Genomic DNA, 22,601 nt, shown 5'->3' with positions numbered 1-22,601 from the left:
ACCATCTCCACGTGATCCCACTCCATAAAGGTGCATTTCCCAATGAAGGGCTGGGCAAACACCACATACTGATACATATTTCAATTCAAATACATGTCACTCTTGTGTTAGAATTTGTAAATGGGCATTGACACTGTTTTTATATAACCCTTGATCAATTCTCATTAATCTTTTATCTTTTATCCTCAGATCTGCCCCAACCTTACTTACTTTTAAAAATAGACTAAAGACTTTTATGTTTACCGTCGCTTTTAACTGCTGACAGCTACTATGCAAACCCAATGAGTCCTCTATAAGTTTTTAGCTCTTTTTGCAACTGCTGCGCCTGTTGCTTAATGCACTTTTTATACTCTTTTTTAAAGTTTTGTTGTGATGCTTTTAAATGTCCATGGCGTCTTTCATGCATGCTAGCAAGCGAAACTGCTGTCTGTCTGACCACAGACTATAGAAAGAGACGCAGGATAGCCAAGCGAATGTGATTGGATGAACGTTTGACGCTAGGCCAATCACAGGCAGAGAGGGTGCCTCCAGCCTTCCCCATCATCCGAAAATATATATTGCGTCACGTGCATGGTTGCGTGTTGCACAAAAAGATCATATATACGGAAGATGAACACTCCAACTTACTCCCTTGACAGCTAGATCCACATTTTTCTTCTCGTCAATTCTCAATGGCTTCCTTGTTTTGCTCAGGAGTACAACAAAAACTTTAACTGGCGATTTTTTACATTTGTTGTCTGCGCAGCCCACCACACAACAGCTTTTAGCTATGTTTAATTCAAGGAAAATGACGCTGGTGTGTGGAAATCAACGGAGCTTTTCCCCCGTGATGGGCGTGGCCTATTTCATGCAGTGTCTCTATGTGTGAACTAACTGTTCACAGACGCGAGCGAGCGGAGCTCGCTGATGAGTCACAGAGGCCCGACAGATATCTAGCAGGCTAATTATCTGTTGGTGTCGGGAGAGCCATGAACGTGCTGCAGCCAATGAGAGTGCAGTGAGGCAGACACAGCTGTCTGCAGCAGTGAATGGAGATGTCCCGACTCTTCTATATACACGGCTCTGACCAAAACGACACAAAGACTCCCGATCACAAGACAGCAAGTTGTGTAATCTGAAAAGAACAGCAACTGACGACAGCCATCGGTTACTCTGTCCATGCTATTAGTGTCATACCTATGAACACCCAACAGATGTCAGTGGAGTGCAAACAGATAAAGAAGTGTAATGGCTTGGCTTTGAGTCATTCACAGGGACAGTATGAGCTGTCGGTGGTGATGATGGTGTCAAACCACTTGGAGACAGGTCCACTTACTGTCTCTCATTGGCTTACTTACTGTAGCACTTGACTCTGCATTATTGACCCTTGTACTCCTCATTACTGGCTGATTGTAATACCGGTGGGACATGATTTCTAGCTAATCCTCCCACTGCTGCACTAATTGAAATTGCTTAATTGCCTCTGGATGAAAGCATCAGCAAAATAGAGAAAATGTGGCATGTAATGTAGTTTGACAGAGGTCAGAGTAGTTGTTAGCGAGATTGTTTTCAGCTAAATGAAAAGAGGAAGCCACAATGAGACGCAGCAGTAAGTGTAAGTAATACACAGAGTACATGAAGCAGAAGTGGCTTCCATGTATCATGGCTGTTATTACTCTTCAGTCAGTGTCAGACAATGTTAGCTGCTCATGTCAGGCTTTCAGATGGGTAAAACCCAGTAAACAATGTTTAGATAGATAACACTATATTTGGACAGTCCAATGTTTACGATCAGATGACAAAACCGACATGTTCAATAAAGTTCCCTGACCTCGAACTGCTCCAGCGCCCCCTGCCTGTCCTTCTGCAGGACCTCCAGCTGCAGCATGGCCGCCTGCAGGGCTTCCTCCTTGGCCAGCCGCTCGGCTTCCAGCTCCTTCTTCTCGGCCTGACTCTGAGAGAGCGCCCTCTGCTGCTGGAGGTGGATGTGCTCCAGCTCCGTCCGCTTCGCTGCCTCCTCCTCCAGCAGCCTGTAGGGGGCGGACACAGTCACAGACACAGATATACGTAAAAACCTATTGTACAGCAGAGAACAAAAATGAGTAGCACCCACACGCTAGGCCCCAAAATCACTTTTATTACTTAAAGGATAACATTTTAAACCATTAAGCCATCATCATCAACCAACCATCAACAAAGGGCATGCACGTGTGTGTGTGTGTGTGTGTGTGTGTGTGTGTGTGTGTGTGTGTGTGACGTGTGTGTCAGTGTGTGTGTCAGTGTATGTGTCAGTGTGTCTGTGTGTGTGTGTCCGTGTGTGTGTAACCATCAACAAAGATTGTGTGTGTGTGTGTGTGTGTGTGTGTGTGTGTGTGTGTGTGTGACCTGGCCTGCAGCTTGCGCATGGCCTCCTGGTCCTGCCTGGCCAGCCTCTCGTGCTCACAGGCCTCCTCCAGGCTGTGGTACAGGTCCTCCAGCTCCCGCACGCGCTGCAGGTGCTGCTCCAGCTCACTGGACTGCTGCGCCACCTGCTCCTCCATCTGCTCACGCATCTGAGGGAGTGGACACACACACACACACACACACACACACACACACACACACACACACACACACACACACACACACACACACACACAAACATAGAATATGTTTTGTAACAATATATCAATAATGATACGATATAGCACTCATGAGGACACTGTCTTTAATGTTCAATATGTGGCATTTACTTTGGCTTTCTCTGCATCCTATTCTTTGTCATTGCAATGGCACAATTTCTCCTCAGCAGTCAATGAAGTTGATCTGGATCTTTATGTTATCTTTATGTTATCTGAGATGAATATGAAGTGGAAAGACCTGCTTTCACTGCAATGATAGTGAGACAGTGAATATTATGACAAAAAGATGACTCATCATCATGGGACTCCATGAGCCATGACATTAAAATGGCATGTGTATATTTCCTGGAAGGGTGCTTGGCTTGCTGCCTGCCACACATGAAGGGGTGACATGGATGATTGAAACTTAATCAGATGTATGCGTAAAGTTATCCTGTGTTTACCAGGCTATTTGTTTTGTTTCTGAACATCTAACATCTGAACATCTTGGTGTGTCCCCAACATGTGTAGTGTATCTGTATCATGTATGATCCCACATCAGCAGGGTCAGAAGAGGAGCTGTCAGTGCGGTTACCATTTTCTCTCTCTCTAGGTCCAATCTGTAGTGATCTTGCAGGTCTGTCTGAGTCTGCTCCCTCCTACGCTCCTCCACTGCAGCTTTGGCCGCTGTCTCTTCCACTTTCTGTGAGGCACAAAGGACAAAAAAGCCAAGAGCTGTTACTTCTTTGTTGACTGGACTCTGGAGGGGTCGGGACAATCCCTTAAAGACTGACGAGACTGTATAAAGAAACTTGTTCTCTGGCTTTTTAGCTACGGCCAGCATAGCTGGGCAGAAGCTCTATAAGTCACTCTCGGTCCACAAAATCAAAACACACACACACACACACACACACACACACACACACACACACACACACACACGTGCATGCCCTTATCAGTGATATCACTTGGGCTGAGCATGCTCACTTCAGCAATTGTGAGCGGGTGATGTCACAATGTCAAATGTGACCAGTGCATTGACTTTATGACATCATCAGTAATGTCACTCAGGCTGAGCATGCTAGTTGGGCAAATTGTGCATTGATCATGTCTCAATGTCAAGAATGATGACATCACTACTGCTCGAGTGACGTGACGCCTAGTGTAAAGATATGAAGAAATCCATCTGGCAGGGGAAAAGCAGAAGTGAGAGTTCTTCAATGTAATGTGATGTAAAGAACCACAGCAGTTGTGCAGAACACAGGTCAAACCGTTTGCCTTCCATTTGAAGCAGGTGCTCACTTCCCTACAACACAATGTTGCATAGCAGCTTTTGCTTCCCCTTTCTTCTGTACTGCTGACTGTATCATAGCCTACTACTTTTCCCACAGTGAACTACACCAACATGAAAGACTTAAACTGTTTTTTAAGTCTTTTGTTCCAGTTTAGCACTAGTTTCAAGAGTCAGACCAGATAAACTGGAAGTAAAAAGCTACATAATCTCCCCTAACCCATAATCTCCCCAAAAACGTGATGTTTCTGACAACTAATGGAGAAACACTATATAAACATTGTAATACTATTACAGCGATGTAAGCAGTAAGAAATGCAGATGAGCTCCATAACACTGGACAGCAGCACATTGTCTGATGGTTTGGTCTGTTGTTATTACTTGTGATCTAAAGTAACAATAAAATAGGGAGAAAAAGGGAGAAACAGCTATTAAGGTTATTCATATTGGTTATATTTGTAAGGATGATGATTCAAGGCTGATTGATACATGATCAGTCTAGGGATGCAGCTAACGATTATTTTCATAATCGATTAATCTGTCGATGATTTTCTTGATTACTCGATTAGTAGTTGTTTGGTCTATAAAATGTCAGAAAATGGTAGCAAATGAAATGAGTGTTTCCCAAAGTCTAAGATGACGCTCTCAAATGCCTTGTTTTGTCCACAACTCAAAGATAATATCAGTTTACTGTCATATAGGAGTAAAGAAACCAGAAAATATTCACATTTAAGAAGCAGGAATCAGAGAATTTGTACCTTTTCTCTTAAAATTGTACTCAAAACGATTATCAAAATAGTTGTCGATTAATTTTCTGTCGATTGATTAATCGATTAATCGCTGCAGCTCTAGATCAGTCATATTAATTTAGCAGACCAAGTACTGCATACTGCCTCAAAGACAGTTAGAGCTGGATAAAGTCACAGATATCATAGCAATGCACTAAAACCTGACATTAACATATCAACACACTGGTTACGGACTGCAGCATTCTAGAAGTCACTGCACAGTCAGATTTATTTTCCAATATAATCCTAAAGGGGGGACCATGAACAGAAACATATTTAGTTAATTAGCAGTTCATCCATTATGCCTGCAAATAAAAGCTGTCAGTCTACACTATAACTTTGTAGTTATTGTGTATTTGACATTAACAGTCACACAAGTCTGGAGCTAAAATATCAAACTAGCCGTGTTCGGAATGGTTCACTCATTCACTATTCCCCGTGTAGTGATTATCATATAGTGAACTATTTGGGGAAGGATCAAAGTTTCGGACGCTACCTCACTCTCACACGACAGCATTGCATTGTGGTGTATGGGAGAAAGTGTAAGGTACATCTGCCGTTCACAAGAAATTGCAGTGCATTGTGGGTATTTTATAGTGGACTATATAATGAATCAAATTAACAGTTGAGAATTCAGACACTCGTACAAAATGGCCAACACACTATAGAGTGTACTATTTCTGTAATAGGGACCGGTTTGGAACAGGGCGAATGTGTCCCTGAGTGTCCACACACATAAACACAATGAAATCTTTAAATCCACATCTATAAAATGGTTTATATTCAACGTCTATTTAGTCTGGCTCATTTCTATTCACATAGAAGAAAGAAGTAGGAGGGAAGGAAAGAGATGGAGGGGATTATAAGCAGGAAAAGAGGCCGTGTGGGTACGCTCTGACCTTTCACTCTGTCTAGTGAACTTGAAAATAGTCAGTAGAGACAATGCAGCATACACTGCATATGTTGTGTTGAATGCCTTATCTAGCATATGTGTTCAAAGAATCTATTATTAGGTCCAGGCTAAGTCCTCACCTCAATCCATCATATCAGTACACTTGCGGCCCAGGGGTGGGATTTCGATGGGCGGCGCTTAGCGGCATGTGCCCTTGGAAAATAGTTTCAAACAATCCAACTTGCCGTTTTCAGCGTGTAGCAACGAGCTAGCGTGTAGGTTTCCGCCGTTAGCTTGCTAGCTAGTTAGCGTTGTTGTTTTCACTGCGGCGGCAGGGCACTATTTACAGCGACACCCAGGGAGGAGGGAGCGGAAGCCGCTCTGATTGACATGGTCGGAGCCAATGACAGAGCTTGTAATAAGCCGGGAGCGGACATCCGGCTGCCACCGAAACAGTCGCTCCAATGGGGGAGCAGAGTAGAGCAGGGGAGGGTTTATCCCAGTTATGGAGACCTGCGGCACCAGACTCCTCGGACGGAAGGGAGAGGAGGCTGGCCAGCGAGACTAGCGATAGGGTGAAGAGTGCCCCCCCCCCCGACCATTTTCTAATTCACAATGAAAACTAATGCTAAATAAAGTTTGACTGGAACAAAGCTAGGCGAACAGAGAGAAAGTGGTAGAAAATCAGGCAGGGCTTAATAGGAGAAAACGGCCCCCCATAATAGAATCATCATTGTTCAATACGGCATGTTTGAGACAGAAATACTAACTGAAAGCAGCGCGAGTTGTGAATTCATACCTAAATATGACATTTCAGTTTTGCAAATGGATACTGGAGTGAAAACGGTGGGAAATCCTTCTAAATGTCAGTGTCCAGGCGTAGCGGAGTTTAGCGTAGAAGAGTACCTTCCTCATGGCATCCAGCTGTCTCTGTTTGCTCTCGCTGGTCATCTGCAGCTGCTTCATCCTGTCCTCCAGCTGGTCCTGCTCAGCCTGCTGCCTCTGCCGCAGCTCCCTGCGCCGCAGCCGGGAGGCGCGGTGCGGAGACGGCAGCCCCAGCCGCAGCAGCTGGATGCACGTCTGGATAGCTGCCACCAGGGGGTGAAGGCAGAGCACAGTCACTCCTCTGGTATACAGTCACTTTGGTCTGGCTGATTGATCTACTGTACAACAGTGGTTCTCAAAGTGGGATCCAGGGACCATCCTTGAGGGGGTTCCTGTAGGGGTGAGACTCACCAGATGCCACCAAAAATACGATATTATCACGACACTAAAGTCACGTTTGTGATATGCTACTATTGCGATATTGAGTATTGCGATATTTCGATATACTGTATTGCGATTTATTACCTTTTTTCCACTGCAAATTAAGTCCCCTGAGGAAAGGTTTGCCAACATTTGTTTTATCTAAGAACCAACACTGTCATAAATGCTGCACGCACCTGACAATTTAGATAATAAAATATCGTGATACTTGGCATTCATACGATATATTGCCACACAAAATATCGTGATACTATGCTGTATCTATTTTTACCCCCACTCCTAGGTTCCAGGGGGTCCACAGCAAAAAGCTGAATAATTTATTAGCTGTGGCCATCCATAAGTAATACAATGACAAAATGTATGACAATTTTGGTGGGTTTCATACACTTTCTGTAATAAAACCTCTAAAAGCAAAAATCGTATCAAATGGTCTAATTTGTGTCCATTTGGGGGTCCTTGATGTGAAAAAGTTTGAGAACCACTGATCTACTCAACATCCTGATGATAATGTACAGGAGAACCACTGATCTACTCAACATCCTGATGATAATGTACAGGAGAACCACTGATCTACACAACATCCTGATGATAATGTACAGGAGAACCACTGATCTACTCCACATCCTGATGATAATGTACAGGAGAACCACTGATCTACACAACATCCTGATGATAATGTACAGGAGAACCACTGATCTACACAACATCCTGATGATAATGTACAGGAGAACCACTGATCTACACAACATCCTGATGATAATGTACAGGAGAACCACTGATCTACTCCACATCCTGATGATAATGTACAGGAGAACCACTGATCTACTCAACATCCTGATGATAATGTACAGGAGAACCACTGATCTACACAACATCCTGATGATAATGTACAGGAGAACCACTGATCTACACAACATCCTGATGATAATGTACAGGAGAACCACTGATCTACACAACATCCTGATGATAATGTACAGGAGAACCACTGATCTACTCAACATCCTGATGATAATGTACAGGAGAACCACTGATCTACTCAACATCCTGATGATAATGTACAGGAGAACCACTGATCTACTCCACATCCTGATGATAATGTACAGGAGAACCACTGATCTACACAACATCCTGATGATAATGTACAGGAGAACCACTGATCTACTCCACATCCTGATGATAATGTACAGGAGAACCACTGATCTACTCAACATCCTGATGATAATGTACAGGAGAACCACTGATCTACACAACATCCTGATGATAATGTACAGGAGAACCACCGATCTACTCAACATCCTGATGATAATGTACAGGAGAACCACTGATCTACACAACATCCTGATGATAATGTACAGGAGAACCACTGATCTACACAACATCCTGATGATAATGTACAGGAGAACCACTGATCTACACAACATCCTGATGATAATGTACAGGAGAACCACTGATCTACTCCACATCCTGATGATAATGTACAGGAGAACCACTGATCTACTCAACATCCTGATGATAATGTACAGGAGAACCACTGATCTACACAACATCCTGATGATAATGTACAGGAGAACCACTGATCTACTCAACATCCTGATGATAATGTACAGGAGAACCACTGATCTACACAACATCCTGATGATAATGTACAGGAGAACCACTGATCTACACAAGATCCTGATGATAATGTACAGGAGAACCACTGATCTACACAACATCCTGATGATAATGTACAGGAGAAGCACTGGTGAGTCGGCAAAGACTGTGACAAACCACGAGTTGGTTACAGAGTAAAGACTAGTCACTACTGTACCTTGGATCCATTCCTGTTTCTTCTTTTTATCCGAGGCACTGATCTCATAGGTATCGTAAAGGCATTTGATGATGAACATGCATTTTTTCTTTTCCTTATCTGGGAGAGACTGCAGGAGAGATTAACATTGGCATTCTAAACCCTATTGTGGGTTTACTTTATAGATACAAAAATTCCAACAGTTGCTGCTGCTGTTTAGGTTGTACTGATAGTTTCTAAGCTAACGTTAAATGAAATCATTCAGTAAAAAGCTTTGATCTCTCTACCTACAATACAGATAGACAGGGAATTCTGGACAAAATCATACAATGAAAATATTCTCAGTTTTGGTTCTGAGAGACAAAATGTCATCAAATGGGGGTCTGTGGCTCTAATGTGGACTAAATGAGGGTTCCTTGTCCCCAGGTGCTGCACTGTGGCTGCCCCTAGTTATAGGAAGACTCGTAGAGGATGGGTCAAATGCAGAGGATGAATTTCCTCACGGGGGTATATACTTAACTTAAATTTAACTTAACTTGATATAAGAAGATTCTGGCATTCATCCAAACTATACGGATAAAGTTTTACCTCCACACAGCAGCTGCCATCCAGAATAATTTCTCCTCTCATGTCTGTGAGGTCCTCACGCACATAGTATGACATCGAGTTTGGTCGTAGCACAAACCAACGCTCAGTCCAGTTTTTCCTTTTGTGACCCTTTTTCATCATGTAGCCCTTCAGGATACAGAGTGACGGCAATATTAAACATAGTCAGTTATGCTAATGAGGTCATTCATTACGATGATTAATGCATTAATTAGCAAATATCTCTATGTCAACATACTTGTCTCCATATAACACATGGATTATGGGTGGTCCATGAACTATATATGCCAGATGAAGGTCGGTTGACCGAAACGTTGCATTATTGTTTCTGAATAAAAGTCTTGCTTTTAGTGAAGTCAGTGTGTGGGAGCTTTCTGCCTCTTCTACTTGTCATATTTCCCTGATGCACACGGTCGTGCAGAGATCACCTCTTTTTTTGGTCCATGAACTATGTCAACTATATCATTAACTACATAATACACATCTTAAAACATTAAGGAGGAGTTCCAGGAAGATCACGTTGTCAATATGCAAACGCAGGCAGCAAGGTATACTTTTTTGGCCCAAATAAGGGTTTCCAATCCCCTTTCAGTCACAAGATTTTGACCACATTAAAAATACCTAAAAAATAAGATCACTGTGGGATGGCTGCAACTCATTCAGAACGTTGAAGCCCAGGTTTGGAGTGGGACTAGAAAGACAGACCACATCACCCCTGACAGACACTGTTTGTCCGGTTTACTGAAAATAAATGTTTTTGCTATCTTTATATTTTTGCTGTTTTTGCGTAAAAAACAAGTTTTCCTGTGAATGAAATGTGTTAGGCAAATAAAGTATGGCCTGACTTGACGTGATGTGTTTCTTCATTTGTTCAGGTCGATTCTGGTGGGTTTTGAAGCTACAATGAAAAAGTGCTATGGTATTTAATTTGCTTTGTGAACTAATGCAACATCTCCCCCATGGTGGTTAGCAAAATATGTTTCAAAAATCCAGTAATGCTGGGCAAACGGGATCTTGAAATCCTTTGAAAATCCACCTATAGTCCACTTGAGAGGACTATAAGATGTGGTCAAAGTATGGCGTGTCTATCATGTATTGTTCTTTCTTATTCATAACATTGTGTGAAAGTCCACACCATGCACCATGGTGGCGGGACATCATATCAGTGGAGTTGATGCCGGTGGATGTGTCCTACAGACAACAGATAAGCCAATCAGTGAGTGCTGCCTCACCTGCTTGAGCACATCCAATATGAGCTCCTGGAAGACCTCGGTGATGCCCATGGACAGGGTCTGCCGGGTCATGCCCTTGCTGAAGTGACCCATGTCCACCAGTGCAATCAGTTCCCAGGCAGTCAGGCAGTTATTCTTCATGTTCAACTGGAGTTTGTAATCCGCAAACATCTCCTCGTTCCAACCACTCCCCATGGCCTCCATCAGCTTACGCAAGAAGTACTCAATCTAACGGAGGAGAGATGCAATAAAACAGCTTAAACCAGTGTCCAAAATAGCTAGAAAGATATGTTTGGTCATGGTGGGTCCTAATCATTCCCCTTTTACTATATTTCAAAAATGAGAGACTCGTAGAAAGGATTAATAAACCGTATTGAACAAATAAACAGTGTAAGCGTGGCGTATGACTCCATGATATGATGACGCTCCTCTTGAGATGAGAGAGGGGTTGCGTCAGTGCCGTATGGGATAGATAATCCCCCCCATAGGGATTTCTACAGGAGCCATGACGTTGGTGGTGATCAGGGGAGGGGGTGGGGCGAGACAACTGCTCCCGTGATGACGAACAGCAGCTGAGGATGCCGGCCCAGATGTGAGTGATCACTGCACAAATGTGAGTGACGTAGTGAGATGGGCTCTATATACTACCAGGAGAAAGGGGCAGTTGTGACGTCACCAGTGGACGTCACTCAAGCAATTGTGATGTCACCAGTGATGTCACTCGAGCAGTTGTGACATCATCAGTGATGTCACTTGAGCAGGGAATTAATACACACCCTGAATGACAAGGGGCGTGTACAGCATGGGGTGCACTGACTAAATGATGCTGTAGAAGTCAGTCTTTCATGATTGAAATATAGCCGAGAGACAACGTCTCAAACAGAGAATGTGACAGATATTAACGTTTCTGTATGTTTCCATGTCGGCTCTTTCTCACCTCCTCCGTAATGATGATGAGCGGGTACTTGTCCTCTGACAGAAAGTTGAAAATGCACCAGACTTTGAAGGCATCGTCGTTCGAGATGAGATTGAGAGTGCTGCTGATATTTTTCCCGTAGCACAGCGTCCAGCATATCTTGTTGAACTCCAGGATGTCGAAATCCTCCTGTACCTGTTGTTAAAAAACACAGAATTCAAATGCCTCAGCACCCCGTAAGGCCAGCGTGTTTACAAATGCTAAGTAGGAGACTGGCATTTGTCTCCTTTTGTCCGCAGGATGTGAAGTACAAACGTGATGTCCTCAAATGCCTCATTTCAATTCAAGTCAGAGAGTGGAAGAGAGAAAGGCCAGGAAATAGCCTCTGAGGACAAATAGTGGAACTCAAGCAGGTTACTAATGGCATCAGTGTTATTGCCAACAAAGCTGAAGGAAAGCCTGGTACACTTCAACAGATGTGTGTGTTTGTGTTACAACACGCCAACTAGGGTGCAGGGCAAATATCCTATTAGATCCTATTATCTTTCATTATCTTATTAGACACAGTAATGCCTTTAACCCATTGATACCTGATGCAGCATTTGTGTGTGTATCCCTTTAAGACCGCGAACCGCGTCAAAGGGATACACACACAAATTAGGGATACACACGCAAATGCTGCATCAGGTATCAATGGGTTAAGTGAAGGAGGTTGATTCAGATATTGCATCTGTTTGATCACACAAGATGCTTCCCTCCTTGATATCTACAAATTTGAATACATTGTGCTGTCAATAACCATAGAAAGAAAATTCAATCTTTTTGGTTACAAGAAAGCACTTATAAGCAAAAACATTTCCTCTACCGCCTAGTTCCTAGTAGTAACTAAAAAGAGGAGAGTCTACCGCAAAGATCACCACTAGTCACCATATTCTGTCACACAGTCCTTGACAGAGGAAACAGCAGTTGGTCTGGGCTGAAAGTGTTGGAGACTATTTTAACTTGCACACTTGTCATTTTAGCAAACATATTTTTCCATGACAGCTTGTCAAACTACAGCATCTAGACGAGAGTAGAAACACAAGATTCCCCAATTCCCATTCCCACCACCATACACCAACAGTGGCTGTCTGTCTGTCCTAAGGCTCACGATAATCACAAGGACTTTCTTTGTTCGGTGTAATGTCAAACAATATTGATTTGTTTTCCAAATTATATATTTTTAATCATAACTCATCAATTCGGTATCATCCATTTAGACGACGGAATTATGTCACGAGTCAGGGTGGGCACGATGGACGATGGCATCGTGATTATCTGTTCGAATTAAAATTGTGCAGATTTAATAATAACAAAAGCCCAGTCCACTCAATCGCGATGCACGGGCGCCATTAAACAAGCGTATCCTGTCCCCAGTTCAGAGAAGTGGTAGAGGAGGGGAAGGGGAGGATAAGGAGAAGTCGTTTGTGTTGTTGTGAAAATGTTAAGACAAAGAAGAAACTTCACAATATTTCCTGTTTTCAACCCAATGTGAGTAATGTTACAACAAGTCTTCAACTGTGAATTCAATGTTATGTTCAAAATTGAGCCCACACGAACCTAACGTTAGCCGCCAGTAATTCTGCCCGTTTTCTGCCAGCTAGTTCAATTCAACACACACACGTTGTTGGTCAGGATCTGTAACATTAACGTTTGTTTTGCTGGTAGTAAAACAAACGTTCCCCGGTGCCCACCTTGTCCAGAATGAACCTGTTGAGGTAGGGCATGTAGCCCTGGTTGGACACTGGCCCGTCATTGTCTTCCTTGAAGTGCTGTTCCAGGGCCACAGGGTCATGAGGGATCTTCATCACCGTGCACAGGTTGTAAGAAAGTACCTGAGTGAAGTAATGACTCAGGTGAGACAGATGCTATCACATCAAAAAGAAAGAGGCATGGCGCCAAGTGGGTAGTGAGAGAAATCAAGATAAGGTATCAAACTACATCAAACCCAACATTCTGCACCATTCAGAACTCATAAGCATAACTTAAAGGTGAGGTTCAAGCAATGTATGCAAAACCATGGCAGTGTTCTTTTCAAGCATTACTACTGGCCAAGCGTTACTCCTGTTCATTTTCCTTCATTGGGCTGACACAGCTTCATACTGTTACTAGTTCAGGCTGTATAAGCCTAATAATGGGTGAATTACACGCTATTAGCATTTGAAAAGCTATGTGAGGGCAATGCAGATTTCTGCGTTCTAGGGTTTGACTTTGCATGCGTTTCCTATCACAGTCAAAAGACAGACAAGTCCGAATTCAGCTGTACTGAAGACTAAAATTAACCCCGAGTGTATGAATGTCTAGACACCCCCCCCACACACACACACACACGCACACGCACACACACACACACACGCACACCTCCACTCCACTTGACAAGTGTAACCGAGTTGAATCAGCACAGATTCCTCGTGAGTCCCGAGTGGTAGCGAGTGGATTGGTTAAACTCACTCCCCAGGTATAAAGGCATGTTAACCAGCTCCGCCAAGGGAGCTAGCTCTCTTGGTGTTGCGGTTAACATGCTGGACTCCCAAGCCCAGGGTCGGCAGTTCGAATCCACCCCTGGACAAGCCCTTAACATGGGTTGCTGCAAGTACCACAACGCTGTTAGACAAGCAACCACAAGCAACACACACATGATATTGGAATCAAGCAATACTCGGTCTCCCTCAGTCACCATCAATCATGTATAGTTTTGGACGTGCTACCACTCAGAAAACAACTCTTCTGACGGACCAAAGAGCTGTGTCGCTGCATACACTGATGATATAGAAGCTGAGGTGGTAACACTTTACAATACTGTAACACAAAAATTGGGTAGTTACTAAGGAACGAGTCAGGAATGAACCATTAGTTCATGAATAGTTAATAGGTAGTTCCTTAATGGTAGTTACTTAAGAACTGACCATTAGTTACCATGTTAACGAACCAGTAAGTAATGATTACTTCCTTAAAAAAAATTTTTTTTTCTTTTTTTCTTTCACTAGTTCATGAGTAGTTAATGGGTAGTTCCTTAATGACCCTATGGTAGTTCCTTAAAGATCCTTAATGGTAGTTACTTAAGAACTGACCATTAGTTACCATGTTAATGAACGAGTAAGTAATGATTACTTCCTTAATTTTTCCCCGCTAGTTCATGAGTAGTTAATGGGTAGTTACTTAAGAACAGACTATTAGTTACCATAGTTGTTAATAGAATTAATCATTAGTTAATGATTACTTCACCATTAGTTACCATATTTGTGCACCCTCAAGTAAAGCAGGCTATCATACTTAGTTGTTACTATAGGAGTTCATCATTACTTCATGATTAGCCTACTTTACCATTAGTTACCATGTTTGTGCCCCCTCACGTAAAGCAGGCCATCATACTTATAGTCCAGTAAAAATGTCACTTGACCTCACACTAATTGCAACAAAACCAAACTCAACTGATTTTGTATCCTCAATATGTCCTCAATGAAGGAAAAAAAGTGTTAAGGAAATGTATGAAGGGAAATTTTTGAAAATGACCTATATGATGCTACCAAAAACGTTTTTTTATTTATTTTTTAACATTTTATTTTATTTTATTTTTTATTTTTTTTATTTTCTCCTTGAAGCAAAAAACACATACAGGATATAAGTGATGAGATTTATGGCACATTAAAAAAAAAAAAAAAAGGCTTCCATAGGCTACCATCATATTTAGGTCATTTTCAAAACTTTCCCTTCATACATTTCCTTAACACTTTTTTTCCTTCATTGAGGACATGTTGAGGATACAATATCAGTTGAGTTTGGTTTTGTTGCAATTAGTGTGAGGTTGACCCACATATTTGCGTAAAATGCCTGGACTATTAGTTGTTACTAGGGAATTCATCACTATTCATGAACTAATGGTTAGTTCCTGACGAGTTCCTCAATAACTACCCATTTTTGTGTTACAGTATTGTAAAGTGTTACCGCTGAGGTTATCATAGCCTCAACGCGAGACTCAGCCACCTTCATTTATCCCGCAGCAGGGGGGCTCGATTCTCGCATCATCAGCAACAAACAGAACAAATGGAAACATAACAAAACGCTCGGCTCTTCGAATGGTTAGTAGCTACAGGTTGAGTGCCTTAACCAGGGGCGGAGCGACCCTATCAGCCCAGAGGGGGCGAAGCTCTTAGGGGGGCCCCATCAAAAAAAAAAAAAAAAAAAAAAAAAAAATTTTTTTTTTTTTTTTAAGGCCAGGCCAGGCCGCAGGGCCGGTTCCAGAACAAGATGACTAGGGGTGCATCCTAGATAGGAAGGGGTGCAGATGCCCGGCCGAAGGCCGGGCCCACTCGGGTGGCCGGCCAAAGGCCGGCCGGCCGAAAAATTTGACATGTTATTTTACTAAAAATAATGCATTTGACCATCATTTCAAGTAGAATGATACCACCCAAGCAAGAATATTTCAAGTGTTTCAAGTGCTTTACTGAAATATTTGGACCATATAATGATAATACAATTATCTCAACCTTAAAAGGTTACATATAGGTGCCAAAAAGCCATAAAATCACATCAAAGAACAAAGAAAAACAACAACTATAATTCAAGTTTAAACAGTAAGGGCCTGTGTCCACCTGGCGTCTTTTTCCGACGTTAAACGCTGGAAGTACGCTGGAAAGCGCGGATCTCGGCGCACAATTATACAAGGAAGCAGTCTGAAACTAACGTTAGCTCAGTGCGGTAGTAGCTTGATAGCTGACAGCTAACATTAGCAAACAACACACATACAGTGATTTAGCTCAACACTCACCAGAAATATTAAGTGTCTAGCCGATCTGCTCCCACAATTGAGCCGTTCTGTCTCTGTTGCGATAGTTTTTCCATATGATTAGTTACCAGAAAAGGAGCAGCCGACACCAGCGTCTTTCTGAAAAGTTAAAATATTTTCAGCTTGAAGCGCTGGGAGCGCTGGGAGTCGGGCGCACAAAAACGCCGAAAATATATGCTGGGCGGTGCGCACTTTCTCTACACGTCCGTGTGCGCTCGCATACGCTCTCCTCCCATTAGAAACAACTGAAAAAAGACGCTGGACCTGATGAAAAGACGCTAGGTGGACACACGGCCTAAGTGTGCAGCTGTAGCATTTATACATTTTTTTACTTTTCAACTGAGCATGCAGACAAATAAGGGTGCAATGCATGCTTTTGCACCCCCGTAGAACCGGACCTGCCAGGCCGCGAAGAAAAATGTGCCTTTTTTGCATGTTTGAATCGGTTTTAGCCATATTTAGTGGAATATCTCATTTTAAACACACCAATGTTATTGTCTATTGATTGAATTCCTCTCAGACTCACACCACTGACTTTATTAAATAAAGTCATTTTAAGTCACAACTGTAAAATAGCTGATAGCCCCTATATCCGAAAACACAATTTGTCACTCACTGAGCCAAGTAATATTATGTCCAAGAAAGACTACAGTGAAGCCACTTTACAGACAAGCTTGTTCTGAAGAAGAAAAATAAAAACACAGGTTGCCAGCCAGGTGGCCTGGCCTGCAAAAAAAAAAAAAAAAAAAAAAAAAAAAAAAAAAAAAAAAATTTTTTTTTTTTGATGGGCCCCCCTGACGAGTGGGCCCGTGGCGGCCGCACCCTCTGCCCCGGCGTACGCTCCGCTACTGGCCTTAACCGTAATTCGATACAGTAGCCAACTACCCAGCAAACATCGTCTTGACCGCGATGCCACCAGACGAGAGAATTCCCGCAAGTCATCTACCCAGAAAGTCTGACTTTAGACTGTCCCTTCAAAACAATAAATATTGATCTCTAAGCCTGAAGCAACTCTCATCGAAAGAAACACCGAATCGTAGCCTATAGGCTACTACCTTCAACTGAGATTTGGAAACTTTTCCACTCTGATCCAGGTCCAGCGCCGTGAACGCGTGCCATATGGATTTCAACACCTCGTCCCGCAGCCACATCTTCCAGACTCCCACAGCACCAGATAGGCCAGGCCAGGGGGTCTGCTGGGGTCTGCTGTCACTGTATAGCGGCGCCTCTCTCTCCCCCTCTCCCTCTCCCTCCATCTCTCTCTGTGTGTGTGTGCGCGCGCACGTGCGTGCGCGTTGCCTAAATTCAAAGATGTTCTTGAATAGGTTGAAGCGATGTCTCGTCATAGACGCTGGGTTAGCTGGCGCCTGGGTGGGGGCGTGGTCAGCGTGGGGTAAATCCCCCTTTCTATCCATTCAGCAAAGTTAGAATTTAGCTGCTAGCCCAGCCCAGGCAGACACGATCAGGGGGGATTCAACCACCGCAGTAAACGCACATCTGAATAGACGTCTTGTGTTCTGCTCTAGAATCCCCAAAACTGTCGTTAGAGCCGCAGCACCTTCCTTTTTGGTGAGTCAGCCCATTGCGATATATGGGCGGTTTTACCCCACTCACGCACCAGCCGTTTAACATTTTGTGGGCGTTCCCAGACATGCGGACTGTCTCTATAGGACGAATCAGCGTGACGTCACTTGCCACCCAGAAATGCGGAACCCCGCGGCAGTTAATAGTATGAGTTGTGTGAAACAAACGTTAATATCTCAAAAACTATAGGCTACATCACATCGCTTATATTTTGACATTCTGAGAGAGCAGAATTTGATGTAGGCTATATGCATGTCGTGTTAAAGTTTTGTGAACTGTTGCAGGTTTTAAAATGTAAACAGAGTTAGCCGGCTAGAGTCTGACTGCACTCACGCCTCCCCAGCGAGCACAAAACGTTTTTTCAACGTTGATTTTTAGTTGAAATCTGGGTGATATTGGGTTTGAACGTCTAAGACCTAATTTCACCCTCTTTTCAACCGGCTAAAATGCGGTTACAACGTCAACGTGTAAAAAAACACAATTTGGTTCATCATATTGTTAAAACATTTGTTGTAGCTTGGAATAGAGGCAATATTGATAGTGTGTGGATTGGCATTTGTCCATTTTATTGTGTAACTGAGCGTTGAAATCTGGTCTATACGAAAACTACATTTCAACGCATTTTATGTCACATGAAATATCATAAATATGGGACTATATAGGCTATGTGGTGCCAGCAAAAAGCTTCCAGGACACAACTATGGTTAATAGTTTAGCGCAATACTATAAAATAATGAATTCAGTTCCTGCCGCAACGTGCATGCGCAAGTACTTAATTGCTAGCTATACTAACCGTGACTGACTAGACTAGACCAAAGCAAGTCTGCACCGGTCTGCACCAAGTGCGGAACGCTATGTTATTGTAACAGCTGTATACAAGGCTCTGTGTACCTCCTCAGTCTCTGGTGTTAAATGAAGTAACCTCTGAAGCCATAGGCTACAGCCTATAGACAACACACACACACAACATAATTTTAGTCTGTTACATTAATATAATAGTCTAACTTAACTCCCGATCGTCGACAATCATGTAGTCTACAAGTTGTGTGCAAGATAGAGTATATATGTGCCCAGCTCTCTATAGAGTATAAGGAAATGTATAGCTCAGCGCGTTAAGCGGACTGGCTTGAATGTGGGAAAGCGGGGTTCGAATCCCGTGTGCGCTGCTGAATTTTTAATTTAAGAACCTGGTGAAATATGGTCTAAATCTGAACGTTCAATAAACGTCTGCAAATAGTGGGTGAAAAAACTTTCACTTTCAAACCTTCCTTGCACGTTTTTTCAACGTTGACCCTAAACGTTTTTTAAACGTCTTTTCAACCGAAAAATGCTCGCTGGGTCGCGCCACTTGGACTCCATAGGGTTCCATTGCCGTTGCCACCCAGTGACGCGGTTTGTTTATCAAAATGCTGCTCTGATCCCTCCTATTCTAAGGGAATGTTGTTGTTGTTATTATTATTATAAGTAGCCTGCTGCCTGATCCGCTAGCCGGGCGCTTCATACTGGGCATTAGCGCCGGTGTTGGGACCCACTTAACATTTCCCCATAGCCCCGTTATGACTCTTTCCGGGTAGACAATTGCTACGACTCTCGCTCCCAAGCTGTCTAATCAGCGATACGCACATTTACCTTGTGGTGACTGCGCACACTGAGATTGACAGTCATTCACTACACTACCCAGACGGCCCGCGCGCCGACGCGGTGACGTCAGGGTGGTATTAAAAACCTAAACCGGGAAGTTGGAATGAGTGTGGTGTTGTCAGAATGAGTGCAGAGTGTGCATTGTGCAATAAAAGCGCTCTGTTTTACTTGCATCTAAATCAAGCGCCTCCCTCTTTATTCCTGCTGCTGGATTATACTTTATATTCCCTGGATTACTACAATGTCACATAAACATTTAAAAGACACCTACTTGAGAAGAAGATATATTTCATTGCTTATAGACGGCAAAGTCTGACGCTGCACATAAATGCCTCTTTTCATCCGAAGTCTGTGCTGGTGATATTATTTTTTTTACCGAGCTTTCGACCAGAGTGGTGCTGTTGAGCGCCGTGACGGCTGGGAGCTCTAACCCGGAAAAAATAATATATAGCCTACCTATATATATATAGCCTAATATATACCTATATTATAATTATGCTTTTGAGAAAAATCCAGCAAAACTGTCTGCCTTATAGGCAAGCTCTGATGGATTGGTCAATGATTTTCAAACATTTTCACCCAAATATTTTATTTGGAACAAAGATTTTAAGAATAAATCTTTGTCTCTTCAGTGCTGGTTTGGTAACTTGTTACTTGCATCCTAAATTGTTTAATCCTGAAGGTTTTCTTCTGAGGAATTCCTTTTTGTATGTTTCCTGTCACGCCTATAGGGAATATGCAATGGTATTTGGAGCTATTCCATCAGGTGTTATGCTTTTGAAAGGATTCTCTCATCCCCTTTTCTCGCCGAGAATTACCTGGTGACGCGAGGTTACTCATAGTTCTGTTACTCATCCCCTATAGGCCTACAGGCACCTTGTTGGGAAAACCTGTTTCTCATCGCTCCCTAAAAATAATAACGGAGCTATTTGTTCTGTTCCAAGATGTTTCGATCCCGTATGATTGTTCTTATTGAAATAATTTAGTCACTGGCATTAGTTGGTCTGAGGTTGGTCACTGCCTCATACATTTCTACTAACCAATAAAGTTAGAGGTAGAGGTTTCATTCCGTATAATTCACAAATACCCAACCAACTGCTCCCTGAATAATTAAGCCTGATATTGATGTAAACTGCTCATTCTGCAAAGATCAACCAAAAAATATTTTCCATCTGTTCTGGTACTGCTCATATAGCCTACAAAAAAGCTGTGGAAAGATATCTCCAGATTCATTATTGATAATGTTTGTGAGGACTTTTCTTTTATTTGAAAATGTTTGGTTTGGTTTTATGGACAAACATTAAGTGTAAGAACCAGTCCTACATAATCGATCTGATAATTATCCTTGCTAAATTTCACATTCACAAATGTAAATTCACCCAAAAAAAACTGTTTACTGTCTTGGTAAAGGAAACTAAACTTTACTTTAAACCTATTGAATTCTCTCTACCAGTAGAAAAGCTTCTATTTTGTATCTGAATATTTCTTACAAATACCTGTGTTACCTACATTGCATTTCCATGTATGGAAATGTATCCATCTAAAATCACCGTTTAGGGAAATGGGGTGATTTCTTTGAATGCAGCCAGCAGATGGCGTACGTTTACACATTCTCTCTTCTACGATGAGCTGTTGAGGCACCCTGCACACATTTACATATTGAGGAAAACTGATTTGCATTTTACAGTAACTCCTTGTTTTCGAAGATACTGAGTTTATATGTGTGTACGTGTTATGTGAAGACATGTACTGTATGTTGACATAATATATTTGCCAATTAAGCCATTAATGTATTGACCTCATTAGCCTATCTGGTTATGTTTAATATATCATAGTGATTATGCCAGGACATTAGGTAGCTCAAGTCCCTCTTCTAATAGATCTATCTACCAAGCCCATTTCACAGATACCAATTGAGTCAAACTCAATTTTTAACGCCTGCCATCTTATGAAATCTCCATTCATATCTGGACATCACATGGCTGTCCAAAGAATCATATCAGCAGAATAATTGTATCAGGCTTTCCGCTTTACATAGTTTCGGTAACATGTAGAGCAGTGGTTCCCAAATATGTCAATGTTCTCAAACTGTGGGACACGTACTGTATGTGGAGATATTACAGGGGGTACTTGAGAGAAAGGGGAAAATGTAAAATGGTCAGAACAAATCATGAAAATAAATTAAGCGTTAAATCTGCTCAGGAGGCACTAGTTGCAACTCTTTCACTCAATTTCTTATAGTTCTATTCTTCAAAAGGTATCATTCACTCATTGCATATTCGTCCGCTTGTGTATTTTTTTTCTAATCAAAATGTAGTCGGGTAAAGGGGATTCACAAATCAGGGAAAGGGGGTACTGAAGCTAATAAAGTTTGAGAACCACTGATGTAGAGCAATGCTTGCATGTGAAGATGGCCGACACCCGATCCTGTGGCTTTGGGAGGCTGCTGGGTTACAGTCCAGCAGTATATCCTTGCTGCTGGGTTAGTCCAGCAGTATATACTCTTGCTGCTGGGTTAGTCCAGCAGTATATACTCTAGCTGCTGGCTTAGTCCAGCAGTATATTGTATACTCTTGCTGCTGGGTTAGTCCAGCAGTATATACTCTTGCTGCTGGGTTAGTCCAGCAGTACTCTTCCTGCTGGGTTAGTCCAGCATTATATACTCTTGCTGCTGGGTTAGTCCAGCAATACTCTTGCTCTTGGGTTAGTCCAGCAGTATATACTCTTGCTGTTGGGTTAGTCCAGCAGTACTCTTGCTGCTGGGTTAGTCCAGCAGTATATACTCTTGCTGCTGGGTTAGTCCAGCAGTACTCTTCCTGCTGGGTTAGTCCAGCAGTATATACTCTTGCTGTTGGGTTAGTCCAGCAGTACTCTTGCTGCTGGGTTAGTCCAGCAGTATATACTCTTGCTCTTGGGTTAGTCCAGCAGTATATACTCTTGCTGTTGGGTTAGTCCAGCAGTATATGCTCTTGCTGCTGGGTTACAGTATATACTCTTGCTGTTGAGTTAGTCCAGCGGTATATACTCTTGCTGCTGGGTTAGTCCAGCAGTATATACTCTTGCTGTTGAGTTAGTCCAGCAGTATATACTCTTGCTGCTGGGTTAGTCCAGCAGTATATACTCTTGCTGCTGGGTTAGTCCAGCAGTATATACTCTTGCTGCTGGGTTAGTCCAGCAGTATATACACTTGCT

General features: G+C 42.6%; 1 protein-coding gene across 1 annotated transcript; it reads right to left on the bottom strand.

Moving 5' to 3' along the window:
• Window positions 1-1,170: 1,170 nt before the first annotated feature.
• LOC310789043 (switch-associated protein 70-like) lies at window positions 1,171-17,385 on the bottom strand (the record flags this gene model as incomplete). The annotated part of the gene is made up of 11 exons (XM_083650646.1): window positions 17,240-17,385; window positions 13,093-13,233; window positions 11,381-11,554; window positions 10,444-10,671; window positions 9,194-9,340; window positions 8,627-8,735; window positions 6,457-6,638; window positions 3,175-3,282; window positions 2,365-2,531; window positions 1,811-2,009; window positions 1,171-1,176 (listed from the first exon to the last, which is right to left on the bottom strand). The coding sequence occupies exons 1-11, from the start codon at window positions 17,333-17,335 to the stop codon at window positions 1,171-1,173; spliced, it is 1,557 nt and encodes a 518-aa protein (XP_083506772.1). The 5' UTR covers window positions 17,336-17,385.
• Window positions 17,386-22,601: the final 5,216 nt, after the last annotated feature.

Source organism: Poromitra crassiceps, assembly GCF_964638095.1.
Source record: "Poromitra crassiceps genome assembly, chromosome: 14".
Classification (NCBI taxonomy): Eukaryota; Metazoa; Chordata; class Actinopteri; order Beryciformes; family Melamphaidae; genus Poromitra; species Poromitra crassiceps.
Note: the sequence above shows the minus strand (reverse complement) of the source record. Positions and strands in the feature narration are given on the sequence as shown.